General features: G+C 57.7%; 1 protein-coding gene across 14 annotated transcripts in view; it reads left to right on the plus strand.

The window, feature by feature from the left end:
* The window catches only part of TNS1 (tensin 1), a 192508-nt gene that overhangs the window by 160013 nt on the left and 15078 nt on the right, over window positions 1-17417 (plus strand). For 9 of the 14 annotated variants that reach the window (XM_066233391.1, XM_066233389.1, XM_066233397.1 and 6 more), the window contains 6 exons: window positions 1330-1422; window positions 1945-1968; window positions 2474-2512; window positions 9591-9789; window positions 13111-14252; window positions 17047-17133. In XM_066233391.1, the coding sequence (XP_066089488.1) occupies window positions 1330-1422; window positions 1945-1968; window positions 2474-2512; window positions 9591-9789; window positions 13111-14252; window positions 17047-17133 (1584 nt within the window). The remainder of the gene's footprint in view (window positions 1-1329; window positions 1423-1944; window positions 1969-2473; window positions 2513-9590; window positions 9790-13110; window positions 14253-17046; window positions 17134-17417) is intronic. The other 5 variants (XM_066233387.1, XM_066233392.1, XM_066233388.1 and 2 more) reach the window with 3 other exon arrangements.

Here is a 17417-nt window from a genome sequence, read left to right on the forward strand (position 1 = left end):
ATGCCCGGATGTGTGTGTTTGTACATGGTTGTCCCCTCTGCTGTGCCCGCTGGAGCCTGTGGGGTCTCACTGTTCTCACAGACACCTACGTACACACCTGCATTCACAAATAAGTTATAGAGGTTATTTGCGTTAGAGATTGTATTATGTTAGTTTTCCATCTGTCTCACTGTCTTCTGGAGAAGGGAGATGGGACCAGGGAGGGTCCCAGAGCTACTGTGTGGGGGTCCCGGACAACTGAGGGCCACACTGGTCTGTGGAGGCCGCCGGTGCGGGGCAGGCAGCCTCTGGCGGGTCTGTGTGGCCGCGTGTCCTCCAAGCCTCTGCAGGCTCCTGATGGCCGCGATAGGAGACACAGAGCTCATTTTCTTACCTGTCCTTGGAGGTGAGCTGGGATACATGGCAACCGCCATTGAAAACCTCGTGACTGGATGGAACAATCTCTCTGTCGATCAGCTCAGAGTCTGGCCTCTTCCTTGGCCGGTGTGACAAAGCATGACAACCCTTTCTGACCTTGCGCGCTATGTGACACTTCTAACCCGGACAGGTGGCTTGGAGGGACCTGGGGTGTGTGCAGGGCGTTGGTGCTCTTGCTCAAGGCTTGTGGCTACTGGACTTCTCCCTCCTCTAGAACAGTGAGGTTTGGGCAGCGGGGGGCCCGGAGAGCCCAATGCTGAGGGATTTTCTCTTTCTGAGGTTTGCAAGGGACCTGCCTGGCTGGGAGTCAAAGGCCTCTGGCCGCGACTGGCCTGGGTTCGCAGGTTGGCACGGTTCCGCTGCTCCCTTCTCCTCTGTCTGTCCTTTACAGGATGTGCTCTCTGGGTGCTCCATTTTCCTCTGTTCTCCTCTAAGTCCGTCCGAGTGCCTGGTTTAGAGAGACTGTGTGTGTGTGTAGGGAGAGGGGCGAGCTGGAAGGGAGAGGGAATGCTCTATGAGAAAGTCAGAGCTAGCCGAAGAAACCTGCATGGATGTTGTAAACCATGGCGTGTGAGGGCACCGTAGTGAAGAAACTAAGGGCCTAGGGAAAGAAAGGATTTTCTCAGGGCCAAGACAAGGACACCACACCCTGACCCCTGCCTCACTTTACCCTTTAAATGGTGGAGGAGCACCGGGTAGGAAAGGGCAGTGGAGCCAGAGCAGCAGTCTGGGGCCTTCTGGGGCCCGCGGTCCCCAGCACGCTGTCGCCTCCTTCCTGCCCCTCCCCCCTCCCTGGTGCCTTCCCTCCAGAGACTCACTGCCATCTCCTCTCCTCTCCTCTCCTCTCCTCTCCTCTCCTCTCCTCTCCTCTCCTCTCCTCTCCTCTCCTCTCCTCTCCTCTTCCTGGCGCAGTGCGCTCCCCTCCAGGTCTGGCCAAGACACCCCTGTCTGCTCTGGGCCTGAAACCCCACAACCCAGCAGACATCCTGCTGCACCCCACGGGCGGTAAGTGACCCTGGCTGGAAGGGAGGCGGTGGGAGAGTCTGGGTGGGGGTCAGACCTGTGGTCCTGGGCGGGCCCCAGAGGTGGTGGGTCCTCCAGACCCTCCTGGCACCCTGGCTTTGCGCCCATGCTCAGGTCAGGGGTTGCAGCCTTCCTTCCCACTGATCTGTGGGGTCAAGGCCATGGCCAGGGTCCTCTGACTGGGGGAATTAGAGACCTAGCCTCTGTTTCCTGGGGATGGGCAGCTCTGCCAGGCCCCCCTGTGCCCGTGTTCAGACACTTGTGGGTGCGTACACGTACGCACACATGTGTGGGCATGCCCACACATGCTCACACTCCGGTCACACCTTCTCCTGCCTCGTCACACTTCCCAGCTCCTCTCCTTCCGATGGGGGAAGGAGAAAGAGGGGGTCCAGGGCCCTGAGTGGCCACTTCAAGCAGGCTAAGTCCAGAAACTTGCTCCCTAGACTCTGGTTTTAGAGCTAGGCTGGGGCTCTGGGGGCCAACTTGGCTTCTTTTCCTTAGTCACCAGAAGACTGATCCTGCCAGGTAGGAACGCAGTGGCATGCATGTGTGACCCACGCGGACACACGGCCGGGCACAGCCTCCCACTCAGGAGGGGTCTGCATGGCCGAGGACACGGAGTCACTGGGAGAAGAAGGGGGTGGGGGCTGCCTCTCACGGGGCCAGCACAGTTCTGCTTGAGACACAGCCGGAGAAAGGCCCGGGGCGGGTCTGTGATGGGGCCGGCCTGGACTCGGAGCCGTGGGGGCCAGGCTGGCTGCTCCTCTTTAATCCGTGCGCCCTGAGCGCCTCCCCGCCCTGGGACTGAGGGTCCTGTCAGGGTGGGCCTCACCCCTCACTCCTCACGCTGGGGCACTTCTGTGGAGTCACTGGCCTGGCCTCACTCCTGCCTTCCCTCCTCCCTTTTCTCAGCAAGTTCACCTGCAAGAAGTAATCTCTGCTAATTGACTTCTCTCTCTTTTTTGCTCTCCTTCTCCTCCCTCTTCATCACCCGCCTCTCTTTCCTCCGTCTTCCCTCATCTTCCCTCAGAGGAGGATGAGGGGAAGGAGGCGGCGGAGCTGTCCGAAGGTAAGTGCTGGCTTGCTGTGTGGCGCTTCCTGCTGTTCGGGGTCTGGGAATGGCTCTTCACACAGAGCTTGATCTGGCTGGCTGGGGGCAGCTGTCTTTGCTGACCATGTCCCGAGTGACCAGGCACACAGCTCCCTGGTCTCTGCCCACTGGTGAAGCCCTGTCATCCTAGAAACCGTTTGAGTCCTGACTGAGGAGCTCGTAGTGTGGGTCCAGGCACAGCCAGTGGCCCGGTGCCAGTGCGGTGCCAACTTGCTGACGGCACGCACCTCCTGCTGCCGCCAACTCCAGGGGCATTGCCGCCAGCTGGCCTGGGGGTGCAGCAAGCCCCATGGGGGGCCAGGGGCTTATTATTCCATTTCTTGGGTGTGAAGCCTGCACAGAGCTCAGAGCAGGGTTCCCTACCTTCGCACTACTGACGTTTGGGGCCGGACAGTTCTTAGTTGTGGGGCTGTCCTGTGCGTCGTAGAATGTTTAGCAGCAGCGTTCCCGGCCTCCGCCTGCTGCATGTCAGTAGCATGACAATCAAAATGTCTCCAACATTACAAGCGTCCTTGAGGGAGACAGTCACCCCTGTCGGACCACTGCCTTAGAGCCGTGAGTGGATTTCTTGAAGCTCTTCCCTATTAACACAGACAGCAGGAGGTCTGTTTTTCTGGGATGTCGATGCCTTAGGGGGATTTCAGAAACACTACGGGCCCACCCGGATGCATCTGGACATCATGCACATAATTTTGACAGTTACAAGGAGTTAGTATGTCTGTGACTCAGCTTAACCCTTAATTTAGATGAACTCCACATTGTACACGGAGAAACAGAAAGGGGATGCAATCTGGTTGAAAACCTTTAACTTATTAACGACTGAGTTCAGACGATGACTCAGCAGCAGGTGAAATGAAGGGGGTGCCAGCCTGAGGGGCAGGTGTGGGGCTCTGTGGCATCTGGTCCGATTCAGGCTGTCTCCGCCAGGAGGGCTGAGATGAGGTGGGTGTTGAAGCACCTTCCAGCTCTGACATGTTAGATGTTCTGACTTTGCACCTGGACCCTAGGTCCGTGTAGCCTGCTTTCTTTAAAGGCTCCATCTGGTCTTCTTAAAAGCCCCCCTCTGCTTTCCGTTGCACTGGCCATCGTGACAGTCCGCCCCCATAGCAGGCATGGGCTGTGCCGCTCCGAATCTGCCATCCCCCAGGGAGATGGCTGGAGCTTCTGTTAAGCTCTGCCCACTTCCAGCCAGAGTTCGGGCAGCCACACCAGGATGCCTGGGGGTTGCAGAACAAGGCACCCCAGCAACAAGCCCAGAGCGGGGTGAGCTGCAGCCTGGTCCTGGCTGCCGGTTCCCAACAGGACAGGGACGCTGGGAAAGGAGTCTCGAGTCAGCGGGGGCCTGGAGCCAGTGCTCGCGTGTTTCAGATGCTCACCCACGCTCTCCCCGTGGTTGCTGACCTCAGCAGACGGCTGGGACCTCCAGCCCTCTCCAGTGGGAAGGTCTGGGGGAGATGGTCCCACAGGCCGACAGGCCCTGGCCGTTGCCCACTTTGGGGTGGCCCTTCTGAGGAGCATCTGCAGAACTGAGCTGAGACCTGCCCATGGCACAGGCACATCTCAGTCTCCAAGGTCCCGAGTCCTCCCAGCCGCCTCCATCTATCCTCAAGCCACAGAGTTAGGAGGGGAAGGTCCTTAGGGGTCAGCTCTGCCACGCCCATCCTCTTCACAGCTGTGGAGCCCAGGTCGTGTCTGTGGGGTGAGGGCCGGACCATCTGCCCAAGGTCACAGTTAGGTGGCAGCGGGGCTGAGAGTGGAATGATCTCCTGTCTCCTAGTCAAGTGGCCATTTCAAAGCCCTCCTCCTGCCTCCAGGCACGGTGCCCTGGGATTCCAGCGTGGGGGTCGGAATTGCTGTTGTGGCCTGGGGAGTGGGGGCGGGTTAGGGGCAGGGAGCTAGGCTGTGGGCAGGCCGTTTCATTTTTCCTGACTCATGGCTACCTCCTGGTCAGACCAAAGCACATTCTTTGCTGACCCTCTGAAGCTCTGCTTGCTTTCCCTGCTGACACTTTGATAGAAAACTTAAAAAAAAAATGCCTGTGAGATTAAAATGGTCCGAGGCAGAATTACTCAGCCAGGGAAAAGAAGACTTTAGGGGCTCTGGTCTGTTGAAGGTGCCACGCTAAATGCATTAGGTTAATTTATTCTGTCATTGATTGGTTCATTTAGTCAATAAATATTTCGTGTGCCTACTATGTGATGGGCGTTCTGCCAGGCTCTGGGGATGTAATGGTAAGCAGTTGCATGGTTCCTAATCTCATGGAGCATGTGCATGAACAGGAGCCAGAATTAAATGATTGCTCGGAATTACACATTGAAATAAGGGCTCTGCAGGGAAAGGGAGACAGTTTATGAGACCTTATGGCAAAGGCCCTGACTTTGGTTGATAAAGTGGGTGTGAAAGTGAGTGACATTAAGTTGGTGAAATTGGGATGAGAGGAGAGCATTCCATGTAGAGGAAAATGGCATGTGCAAAGACCCTGAGGTGGGAGTCAACAGCATGGGTTTTTTTTTGTGTGTGTGTGTTTTTTTTAGGAACTACAAAGTTAGTGAGGCTGAGAGCAAGGGGGAGCTGGAAGCTGGAACAAGGGGGCTCAAGGGGGAATATGGTACAGAGTGAGGTCCACTGGGCAGGGATAGGGCCAGGTGGGGTTATCATCACATCTTTTTGGATAATCGCAGAAACACTGAGAAAAAGGTGCTAGCAACCCCATTTTTACAGATGAGGAGATGGCGTTTAGGGATGTTAAATGACTTATTTAGGCCCACACAGTCAGATCCTGCACTGGGCACAACCTCTGAACATAAACAGTAACTTTCCCGGGCACGAGGACTGGACACTCTTCTTCATGAAGGAAGGGGAAGGAAGAAAACTTGCAGCAATAACAATGTGAGGCTAACATCAAGAATATCTACCCAGGGACACAGGGAGGAATGGGAACAGGGACGCTCAGGTCAGGTTCTGTTTGTCTGCAGGGTTAGATGGGACCAACTGGGCATAAAGGAAGACACACGGGCCTGGAAATACCCCCTCCTCAGATTCTTTCTACTCCTCTGGGATCTTAGGGTAGTGCTGCGTGATGCAGATTTATTGAGCACCTACTATGTGCCAGGCCCTGTCCTAGGCACTGGAGGTATAAAGATGAGAGAGCGCCTGATGAGGACAGAGATGCCCACAGACATTTCAGCCTGAGGGAGAGTGCTGAGCAGGGTAGGGACAGGGCGTAATGAGAGCTCAGAGGCATGTGGCCCAAAAAAGGTACAAAATTCTGCCTTCTGAGCTCCTGGATTGGGACTCGGGGTCTCTGTACCTCCCCCCTGTCCTTCACCCACATGTCTTTATTTACTTGGAGTGGGTGGGCCCCTTCTCTCCAGGCAAAGAGGCTCTCCTGGGAGGCAGAACATGTACTTTAGGGTGTGGGCGAAGAGGCATCAGCGTCTCCAGCCTGGTGGGGCCGACTCACTCTTGGGCTCCCAGCTGCTTTCAGCTGCCAACAGCCACTTGGAATGGGTTTGGGCTTCTGGAATGTTCTACATGAAGCACCCTCCCCGGCCCCACCTCTCCCCCCCCTGCCCAACCCTGTTGCCTCTGGGTGCAGCCGCTCCAGGATTGGAGGACAGGAGGGAGACGGCAGGAGAGAGGGTGGAGAGGGGCGGGCACAGGCCTGGCTGGGGCACAGGCGGGCAACGGTGGGGCTGCTTGTAAACACCTAATGGGAGTCAGCAAGGAAGAATTAGAAGGAACTTTCTCATCTCTTTATCACCTGATCCTGGCTGGGCAGGTGGGTATTCTCACTCCCATTTTACAGATGAGGAAACTGAGTCCCAGGAAAGGTTCAGCAGCCTGTCCCAGGTCACCCGTCCAGCAAGCGAAAGAAAGAGAGCCCACAAGTTGTACATTGTACTGAGGTGCAGGGCCGGGGGGAGAGGAATTGACAGGAAAAGGAAGCATTTTTAATATAGAAGGCTTGTTCTGAAAACTGGGGAAAACTGAGTTTTGGGCCTAAAAGGTTGGTTTTGAATAGTTTTGGAGATGAACTCAGAACACTAGATAACTTCCCCAAGTCGCTCCTGCTTTGGGTTTGTGAGGAGCGGAGATTGGGCAAAGGGCTTCACCCCCGTCGGCCTGGGTCAGGAGGACCCCGCTGTGGGAGAAGGGCTCCGGCTTCAGGGCTCACCCAGGTGGGTGTTGGCGGGCACTTCTGTGGCCAGCAAGAGTTCCAGGGAGTGAGAAAAATGAACACGCGCCTCTGATCACACACCTGCGCCAGGGTGGGGCTGGGCGCACAGATCGTGCATCTGCTAGCTGGTGGGACAGACACACGTCGAGGCCTAGTAGGTACCAGGCACTGCACAGGGGTGGGGGACGGATCCCCTGGCCACCTCTGGGTGGGAAAGAAGGGGTGCTGAGGGCTGTAGGGACCCCAGTGAGCCTGAGAGCCTGGAAGGGTTCAGGAGGAATTTTCAGAGAGACTGACCTCAGGCAGTGAGGGGCGGGCTGGGAGGGTAGGCCCTGGCCTTGGGTTTCGATGACCATTTCTATGGGCGTGAGGCCCCCCTCTGCCAAGCTGGGTTACCCCAGAGCCTGGTGTCAGCCCCCCAAGACTAAAGACACACTGACATATTAGCTCCCCAATTTTCAGCTGGCTGTGTGTGCAGCGGCCCAGGGAGCAGGCACCGGGCCAGCCCACCTGGTTCCCTGGGCTGATCCTGCTACTTGCTCCCGTGTGACCTGGGCCGGATTCTTATACTTTCCAAAACCTGCTTTCCTCATATAACTGTTTGCTATTTCTATCATTATGAATAGCCCTGTGTGCTGGCTCTTCTCTGGGCGATGGGCTGGAGTTCAGGGTAGCAGCCCCCTCTGGGTGGCCCCCCTGTAGGCCCCCCTGAGCCAGCGTTGAGAATCAGGAGACCGTGGTGCTAGTACCCATGACCACCGATTGGCTGTGTGTTCTGGGACAAATTGCTCCACCTCTCTGGGTGGAGGCGATGGCTTAGATCAGAGATCAGCAGACCTGGTCAAGTCTGGTCCACCACCTATTTTTCTAAGGACAGTTTTCTTGTGACCCTGACGCGTTCTTTTGTTTAGGTTCTGTTGCCTCTGGCTGCCTTTGCACCACCAGGGCGGCCCCGTGGAGTGGTGACACAGACTGTCCGGCCCGCCCAGCCGGAAATATTCACTATCAGGTCCTTGACGAGAAAGTGGGCCTGGGTCGGGTCAGAGAGTCTCTGTAGCATCTCCTGGTCCCAGGAGGGCCTTGGGCACAGGCGGCTCAGAACCAACGCCTTGGAAAGGATGTGGTCTGTGGCCTCTGTGAGGTGGGTGGGTGGCCTGGGCTGTGGAAGGGGCCCTTGAGGAGGCCAAGGTGGCAGGTGCTCCCCCATCCTGCACCCCGTACTTGGAAGAGACTGTTCTGAGCTGTCCCTTTGCAGGCCTCCAGCCCTCTCCCCATCCCCTGTCACTGCTGTTGGTTGGAGGGAACTCTGTTAAGACTGGGACAGGCTGCTGGCCTCTGGCTGGGGCTGCACACAGAACGCCCAGACCTCTGTAGAGGGCTGTGTCCGGAAAGCCATCCTCTTCCTATGTCCACAAGCCTCTGGGCCTGGGTGCAGGATGTCACACCTTGAGGTCACTTCATAAGCCACGCTCAAGAGGCTGTGCCCTACCCTGTACTGTCAGGCTCCTTCCGAAGGAAGCTTTCCCTCGGGCCACGGGGAGGGAGCTGTTCTCCGACTCAGCGACCAGCACAGTCCTGGCCGACAAGGCTCTGGGGCCTGGCCCGGCCCGCACAGCACCGGCCCGCACAGCACCGGCCCGCACAGCACTGGTTCTGCAGTTTCCCAGGCTGGTCTCAGGAGGTGCCCTAATTGGGGCAGAGTTGGCTCTGTGCTCAGTCATGTCCCTCCTGAGCAAGATGGGACTGGTGTCAGGTTTGGAGATGGCAGGAACGTCATCCATCCCTCATCATGTCCCTGGAGAAGCTCAGGGTACCTTGCTGCTTCTCCCTGTTTAGTTTGGGGCTGGCCTTGGGGGGACATTGCACAAGTCGTGGCTGGGCCTCCAGTCGTTTCCCTCTCCAGGCCTCAGGCTCCTCATCTGTGACATGGCCTTTCTGGTGCCTGTCCCCCCACCCCCTTCTGCTTAGGGTATTCTGAACACCAGTGGGGATAGTGGTATCAGTCTCGGGAGGAATGCTAAGTGTGCCAGGCAGGGGTGTGTGTCTTGGCACGAAGGGGCTGGGCATGACTCATCGGCACAGGATGGTTGTGAGGCCAGCAAGCCTGCTTCTGGGTCCTGGGTGTGGGGCAAAGCCTGTGTAAACCGCGGTGCCGTCCTGAGACGGGGCAAGGCCTGCCGGAGCTCTAGATCCACAGAGCCTCGGCTCCGGCTCCGGCAGAGCTCTAGATCCACAGAGCCTCGGCTCCCGCTCTGGCTCCGGCAGAGCTCTAGATCCACAGAGCCTCGGCTCCGGCTCCGGCAGAGCTCTAGATCCACAGAGCCTCGGCTCTGGCTCCGGCAGAGCTCTAGATCCACAGAGCCTCGGCTCCGGCTCCGGCAGAGCTCTAGATCCACAGAGCCTCGGCTCCGGCAGAGCTCTAGATCCACAGAGCCTCGGCTCCGGCTCCGGCAGAGCCTGGGGTACTTGGAAGGACCTGGGGGGTGGGGGGCTGGGAGGCGGGGCCTTCAAAGGAAAGAGGCAGCTGAAGGGGGTGCCAGCTGTGGACGGGCATCCTAGCTGCGGGAGGGAAGGTTCTGTGATGGCCGCGTTCAGAGGCAGAGCTGGGGTCCGTTTCTGGAGAGTTCCGCTCGAGGCCGTGTGAAGGTTCTGTGGGGCTCCTGCAGCGTCTCTAAGTCACTGGGGTGAGCGTGGGAGGGCAGGAGCCCCCGAGCTGCCCTTTCTGTGCTTGGCCCTCCTTTTGGGGCTGTTCTCACAGGCTGGACTCCGGAGAAGTGGGTTCCCTGGCAGGTTGAACGGGGTCCACATTGCACCCTGGTGATCCTTGCTCAGTCTCTGTCTCCTTGCCCCTTCCAGAGCCCCGGAGCTATGTCGAGTCGGTGGTGCGGACAGCGGTGGCCGGGCCCCGAGCTCAGGACCCCGAGCCTAAGAGCTTTAGCGCTCCAGCTGCCCAGGCCTATGGCCACGACACACCCCTAAGGAATGGGACCTTGGGCGGCTCCTTTGTGTCTCCCAGCCCCCTCTCCACCAGCAGCCCCATCCTCAGCGCTGACAGGTAAGCGGAGGGTGAGGACCCAGGCTTGGGACAGTATGGCTGAGGCCTGTCGGATCCGCTCAGGGTGCGGACAGGCAGAGATAGCGTTCAGATCGCTGTCCCTGGAAAACCAGCTCATTGGGGCGCTTGGAGAGAGCATCCCCTGAGCGCCCCAACCCGGGGGGAACTAGAATCCCCCCCAGGCTGAATCCAATTCTACCGTACAGATCTGTGCTGGAAAAGTGGAGAGTACAAAGGTAAACCAGGTGTAATCCTGCCCCTAAGGTTAAAATCTAACAGCTGTAATCGCAGCTGTAATCGCTACGTAGTGAGTGCTTCCCTATGCATCAGGCACGTTGCTGAATGCTCCCTATGGTTATTTCATTTAATCCTTGCAGCAATCCTATGAGGTAAGTGCTATTATTGTTCCCACTTTCCGGAAGAGGAAACTGAGGCACAGAGTGGTGAAGTAGCTTGCTCACAGCCCTGCAGGTAAACAGTAGCAGTAATAGGGTTCAGACTGACCAGGTCTGGTTGGGAGCCCACGTCTCTGCCTCTCTGCCAGATCTGGGCTGTGGTGCCCATCACAGGACGAGTCAGATGTGTCCAGAGCAGATGCATAAGCCAAGTTCTCGGAGCTCAGGGCAAGGGACTGTGATTTCTGGCTGAGGGTGCAGGGAGGACTTCTGGGGGCTGGGGGTGCTTGTAGTGAGGCCAGGGGGTGAGCATGGTGTTGAGAGCGGAGGCAGGGAGAGTGCTTTCCAGAGGGCTGGCACAGCCAGGACAGAGGATGGGATGTGAATGTGTCGGGGATGGTGCAGCAGGCCCACAGCCGCAGGTGCAGAGTGTTGCTAAGGGGCCTGAGGAGGGACATCTTGGTGGCTGTGCAGCTGTCAATCTGTTTGGGTCAGATAGAGAGAGAAGCCAGAATTGGGCACAGCAGGGCTTGGAAGGGGAGGCCTCCATGTTTGGGGTGCGGTGAGAGGCTGCTGAGCTGCGTGCGGGGTGGCTTAATGACAGGGGGAGGGGAGACAGCACAGGGGGAAGGAGCTTGAGATCAGCCCAGGCAGGGTATAAGGTGCCAGGCGTGGGGGGAGGAGCTGGCCCCAGCCAGAATTCAGCCCCAGGAGGGAAGACTCTGCTGCTGACCACCCCTCCCCTGTCCACTCCCCTCCGTGTCCTGGGATCCCAGGTGGCCGAAAGTGCTCCAGCCACCTCTTCACACTGCCACGGGCCCTGTGTGGGCTGGAAACGCTTCACTGGCTCGGGCACCGTGCTGCCTCCCAGGTCAGGGCCGGTGCTGGGTGAGCAGAGGCAGTTTGGTTCGGATTCTAGGAATTCTGCCTCTTCAAGCTGAACATGCTCCCCCAGCCCACCTTGCCCCCCACCCAGGCTCCTGATGGGGCAGCCAGCTCCATCCGTTGGGAGGTCCGCCTCTGGACAGAAGGTATGGCCTTCCCTTAAAGGGAAGGGTATCCTCCCGGTCTGCCCAGCCACCCGTGCTGGTGTTGAGCCCTGACATGAGGAAGTTTTCCCTGTTTCTTACATTCCTCCGCTGGTTGTCGTCCTGGCTCTTTTCAGGGCTCAGGAAGCTAGCATTTTGCCTCTGGGATTAATCACCCAGAACTCTATTTTGGTGTCCCCCACCCACCCCACCCCACCCCACCCCACTCAGCCTGACACGTCCTCCCATTCCTCAGAATACAGGTTATTCCTTCCGGGAAGCGGCTGTTCCGCTCTGGCCCCTTCTGCGATGTGAGGTAGACTTTCCCCCGGCCTGGCCCCTGACTGCACCCTGCCCTTGGCTCTTGCCTGACCCCCCACCTCATATCACCTGGGGGACCGAAGCCGATCTGGCCAGCCGCGAGAACCCTTCCTGTCCCCAGCACCAGGCTTGGGCCATCATTTCATGTGAGGGGTCCCCCCGCCCCCTGGAGCTCCTGGGGCAGAGTCTGCCTGCCGCCACCCTGCAGCTGCTGCTTAGGCAAGGTCCCTGCCAAACTTCGTCTCTCCTGCCGTGTCACCGAGGGATAGGAGTTTGGGTCTGGAAAGAGTCAGGGTTATCTAACCCAGCCCCCTCACTTTTTTCACCTGCGAAAAGAACAGCAGCATCCAGGTGTCCCGGCCCCCGGGCCAGTGCCTGTGGACTGGTACTTAACTCCAGAGGAGAACCTTTGATCGTGGCTACTTCCCTGGTGTAGTCTCCTCTGGACTGAATTTTATCAGTCTTAGAATTGGGTTCAATCTCTGACCTCACGTAATCTAACCTTCTGATGGGGGATAATCCCTTCATATCTTTCTGGTCAAGAGATCAGTCAGCCCCTGCTTAAATGCCCCTTGTGATGAGAGGTTCATTACTGTGCGAGGCAGCTTGCTCCATTAGCGGTCAGACCCAGTGTCTGTAAAGTAGACCTTATGATGTGCTGAAATCTCCTTCTATGAGACTTCCTTGTCTTTGCAGCTACCCAAGAATGAAAGCCCAATCGTAACACTCTTAACATTTAAAGATAATGGTGACACACCTGGGGAAACTGAGTCAAGGTGGGGTACTTTGTAAGAACAGGATCCAGGTGGTTTGACCACCCCTCCGGTGTTCACTTTCTGTGATATTGAAGTTGACAAGAAGACAGTCACCTTCAGTTTCTTTTTTTAAAAATTTTCTTGAATTTATTGGAATGACGTTGGTTAATAGATTATATAGGTTCCAGGTGTACAATTCTATAATACATCATCTGTACACTGTATTGTGTGTTCACCCCCCCCCCATCAAGTCTCCTTTCTTCACCGTTTACCCTTTACTCTTCTACCTCCTTCACCCCTTTCCCTCTAGTGATCACCATACTTTGTGTCTGTGAGGGTTTTCTTCTCCTTGTTCAGTCCCTTTACCTTTTCCACTCAACCCCCCTCCCCTCTGACAGCTGTCAGTCTGTTCTCTGTATCTATGAGACATATCGGAATGGACTGTTTTGTTAATTTTGTTCATTAGATTCAGTCACCTTTAGTTTCAACGGACGAGAGCTCCTCGCTTTGACTTGTGGTTCAGGAGCCAGAGTAGCCCAGTGGGGGAAACCTGTGCTCTAGAATCAGGTGCAGCTGACTGGACAGCCTGGTCTAGTGTGAGCTGTGTGATCATGAGCCTATTGCCTGACTTATCTGAGCCTCGGTTTCCTCTTCTGATGGTTCCATAGGGTGATGTCAAAACCTTGACTTTCTCGTGCGTGCAAGTGGAACTCCTGTTGTTGTTATTCGTGGTGGGAGGGAGGTCTGAGTGTTCCCTGAAAGTCTGTTCTTCATTAAATAATACCACTCGCTGACATCTCGATCTGTCCTTTCTCTCTCTAGCACTTCAGTGGGGAGCTTCCCGTCAGGAGAGAGCAGTGACCACGGCCCCCGGACACCCACTCAGCCTTTGCTGGATTCTGGCTTCCGCGCCGGCAGCCTGGGCCAGCCCAGCCCTTCAGCTCAGAGAAGCTACCAGAGTTCCTCTCCTCTCCCAGCCGTGAGCAGCAGCTACAGCAGCCCCGACTACTCGCTTCAGCACTTCAGCTCCCCAGAAAGCCAGGCCCGGTCTCAGTTCAATGCGGCCGGTGTCCACACAGTACCTGGGAGCCCTCAGGCACGCCACAGGACAGTGGGCACCAACACTCCCCCGAGCCCCGGCTTTGGCCGCCGAGCCGTCAATCCCAGCATGGCTGCCCCCAGCAGCCCTGGTCTGAGCCACCGCCAGGTGGTGGGCCCACCAGGAACTGGTTTCCATGGTAGCACAGTCTCTAGCCCCCAGAGCAGTGCAGCGACCACTCCAGGAAGCCCCAGCCTGGGCCGGCACCCTGGAGCCCACCAGGCCTCAGGCCTCCATGGCAGTGTGGCCATCACTCCAGGGAGCCCCAGCCGGGGTCAGCACCCCGGGGTCCACCAGGCCTCAGGCCTCCATGGCAATGTGGCCACCACTCCAGGGAGCCCCAGCCTGGGCCGGCACCCTGTAGCCCACCAGGGCAACTTGGCTTCCAGTCTCCATGGCAATACAATAGTCAGCCCCGGAAGCCCCAGCATGGGCCGTCACCTCGGAGGGCCTGGATCTGCGGTTCCCGGCAGCCCCAGCTCGGACCGGCACGTGCCCTATGGCGGCTACTCCACCCCCGAGGACCGGAGACCCACGCTGTCCCGACAGAGCAGTGCCTCCGGCTACCAGGCTCCTTCCACGCCCTCCTTCCCTGTGTCGCCTGCCTACTACCCTGGCCTGAGCAGCCCCACCACCTCCCCCTCGCCGGACTCGGCAGCCTTCCGGCAAGGGAGTCCAACCCCGGCCTTGCCGGAGAAGTGGAGGATGTCCATGGGAGACCGAGCGGGCAGCCTCCCCAACTATGCCACCGTCAATGGGAAGGTGTCCTCCTCGCCTGTCACCAGCGGCATGTCCAGTCCCAGCGGGAGCAGTACCGTCTCCTTCTCGCACACCCTACCCGACTTCTCCAAGTACTCCATGCCAGGTGGGCCTCTCCTTCGCCTCTGTGTCCCCTGCGGACACGTTAAGTCCGCCAGCTAGGATATCTGTCCTGCTCTCTGTTTCGGCGTCATCATGGCAGACAACCGTGCATTGGATCACTGATGTATGGGCCTCAGGTGCCTCATCTGTATAATGGGAGTTTCAGGTGTCCTCAGAGCCAATGTGCTATGGTGGTGGCGGCTCTGGGGGCCGGGATGAGGCCGTGGGTGCCGATGCTGACGATGGTGGTTAATACAATAATAACGATAACATTATTGTCACGATTGTCCTGGCTACTACTCGTTGTTGGGCATGTGCTGCCTGCCAGGCTCTTGAGCTCAGTAGGAGCTCATTCATCCTCACAGCCACACGTGAGGAAACAGGCTTTGGGAGGCTCCGTCATTTGTCCGAGGTCAGAGAGTTAGTAAACGGCAGAGCTGGGCTGCATGGCAGGCCCAAGCGAACCCACACCAGTGCTCTGAAACCGTCACTGGGGTGGCTTCCTCACACTCTTCTGCCTTGAGGGTTATGGTGCTTTAGCTTAACCTTGACGATCTGCCTTCCAAACCTGGACCTCCCTACCTTTTGCCAGCCCTGTGTTCCCACCTTGTGATCCCCGCTGTGCACACATAACTAATGTTAGATCTGGCAGCCAGATGTGACATGGGACAAGGCCAAGGGCTGGGCATTTCGCCGGAGTCTAGATTCTGTCAGCCTGGCTTCCCTGAGGCCCGTGCAGGTTTGCACACAGAACTCTTCGCTCGCCACCAGCACCTGACCCCTTTGCTTCCGCTAGAAGGCTCATTATCCAAACACCAAGGTCAAGGCCTCGCCGATCGGCTGCTTCTCACCTAGACCTGAAGCCCGCCTGTGAGCAGCTGGGGCCCCGAGGCATTCCAGGGAGACTGAGAATGTGCTGGGCAGCCCGGCATGGGCCCCTGCTGCTCAGATGCTCAGTGTGTCACCACCATGGCCTGCCCTGAGCCTGCCAAACCAGGACACCTACAGCGACCCTGCACGCCCCTGCTTCCTGCTGCCCACCAGAGACATCTGGTTCCCAGCTCTTCTCCTTGGAGAATGCAACATATCTAGTAGTTGGGACATTTCCTGTTTCCCACCATCTTCCCTGCTTAAAATAGCTATTGGAGTCAACACAGGAAGGCACATGGGGCTGCAGCCGCCTCTGACAGCTCATTAGACAGGCCCTGCATCGGCGGGGGCCCGGGCTCCAGGGCAGAGACAGGCAGCTTGTAACAGTTGCATGGCCTAGCTGCCTGGCCCCGAGGTCCTCCTCAGCGCACAGCTGCCAGAAAGGGGAGCTGACCTAGCCCCCCACTGTCCTCCAGAGACAGATCCCAGAAACAGCGGAGTTCAGGTGACATAGCGGAACGAACTAAGCTCTGGACACACAGCCCAGCCCCTCTCTCGGACTGGATGCCCTGAGCTTTGCAGCATCTTAGCGCCGGCTGCCTGTGCTCCTGCCTCTCTCTCAAGACAGGAGAGGAAGCATGCGCAGTTGAGATATTCCTTTTTCTTCTTTGCCCCCCCCCCCCACTTTCATTTTCTTTTGTGCCAAAAGTAGAAGGAAGAGGTTGGCGAGTGAGAGGCACGTATCCTAATACCCAGCCAGGAAGATAGGGGTAACTAGCCCTGATCTGGCTGCTGCGTCTTCCTACCGGGAAGGTTTCACAGGAGCCTTTCTAGTAAGCACAGAAAGGCTCAGCGCACTGGCGTGGGCGGGTCACTCGCCTTCTCCGAACCTCACTTCCCTCATTGGTGCAGTTAGGCTGTTGGACTAGACGCTCTCTGAGGTCCTTCTAGAGCCTAACGGTCCATGAAATCATCCCTGGTCTGCAGAGGGTCTGGGGTAGGGAGCACCTGCCAGAGAGGCGGGGTACGAGACACAGATGGCTTCTAAATTCTAGGCCAACCCGTCCAGTGTGCCCCAGAGCAGGAGTGACTTATTTGCCCTGTGGGGGTCAGAGCTTGGGCTTTCTCCGTGGGGAGGGAGGAGGGGCTGGGGAGAAGTGGAAGGGAGCGCTCCTCTCCGCCGGTCCTCAAGGTCATCCCGGTGAAGTCGGGAAACTGAGCCAGTGGAGAAGGGGCTAGCGGTGGGGTGTCTTAGCCTATGGGAGAAGCTGCAGGGAGGGTTTAGTCTGAATCTTCCAGAGAAAGGGGGAGGCCGGGTGGGGTGGCGCCTCCGTCGGCTCAGCGAGAAAGCTCTCTGACACACGGCGATGGGCGGTGGACGGAAAGGATGGCGACGTTGCTCACGGTCCCTTTGAGCAAAGAAAGCTCTGATGGCATTTGAGGAGACTAACTTCCTGTGTGAGTTTCCAAGGACAGCGCCGCAGAGCCCCGCAGACTTGGTGGCTCAGGGCAGCAGAGTGTATTCTTCCACAGTAGTGGAGGCCAGGAGGCCGGAGTCAAGGTGTGGGCAGAACCGGCTCCTTCTGCAGGCTCTGAGGACAAGTGTCGCAGCCCGTCCCCGGGCTTCTGGTCGCCACCGTGCTTGGTGGCCCCCTGACTGGAGATGCATCTCTCCAGTACCTGCCTCTGCTCACATGGCTCTCTCCGCCGTGTCTCTCTGTCTCTCCTGTCTCTTTTGAGGACACCAGTCAGATTGGGCTGAGGCCCACTCTAATTCTGCCTGACTTCTTCTTAATTTGATTATATCGGCAAAGACCCTATTTCCAAATATGGTCACACTCACAGGTACCGGGGGTTAGGAGCCCCACCTACGTTTTAGGGGAATGCAATTTAACCCATAACACGTTTTCTGTTTCCTCCTCCTTTAGACAACAGCCCCGAGACACGGGCTAAAGTGAAGTTTGTCCAGGACACTTCCAAGTATTGGTACAAGCCCGAGATCTCCAGAGAGCAGGGTGAGTGCTCGGGGGCCCTGGGCTCCGTCCCAGGTCCTGCTGCCCACGGGGCCTGCCCGGGCCGAGAAATTTAAGTAGACTCCTTCGTCTTTGCAGTAGGTGGTGGTCACGGAGAGGGGGCTGGGGTCAAGGTCAGACAGAAAGCGAGCACAGCGGTGAAGTGTGGGGGAGTGAGGACGTGACTGTAGGTGCCCCCTTTGGAGGTTGCTTACAATCAGCCAGGTTTCCCAGGCAAAGTAAAGGGCTGGCCAAGGCCATAGGAAGCTGTAGCTCCCCATCTGCCC

The sequence above is a fragment of the Saccopteryx bilineata genome, chromosome 5 (assembly GCF_036850765.1).
Source record: "Saccopteryx bilineata isolate mSacBil1 chromosome 5, mSacBil1_pri_phased_curated, whole genome shotgun sequence".
Taxonomy (NCBI): domain Eukaryota; kingdom Metazoa; phylum Chordata; class Mammalia; order Chiroptera; family Emballonuridae; genus Saccopteryx; species Saccopteryx bilineata.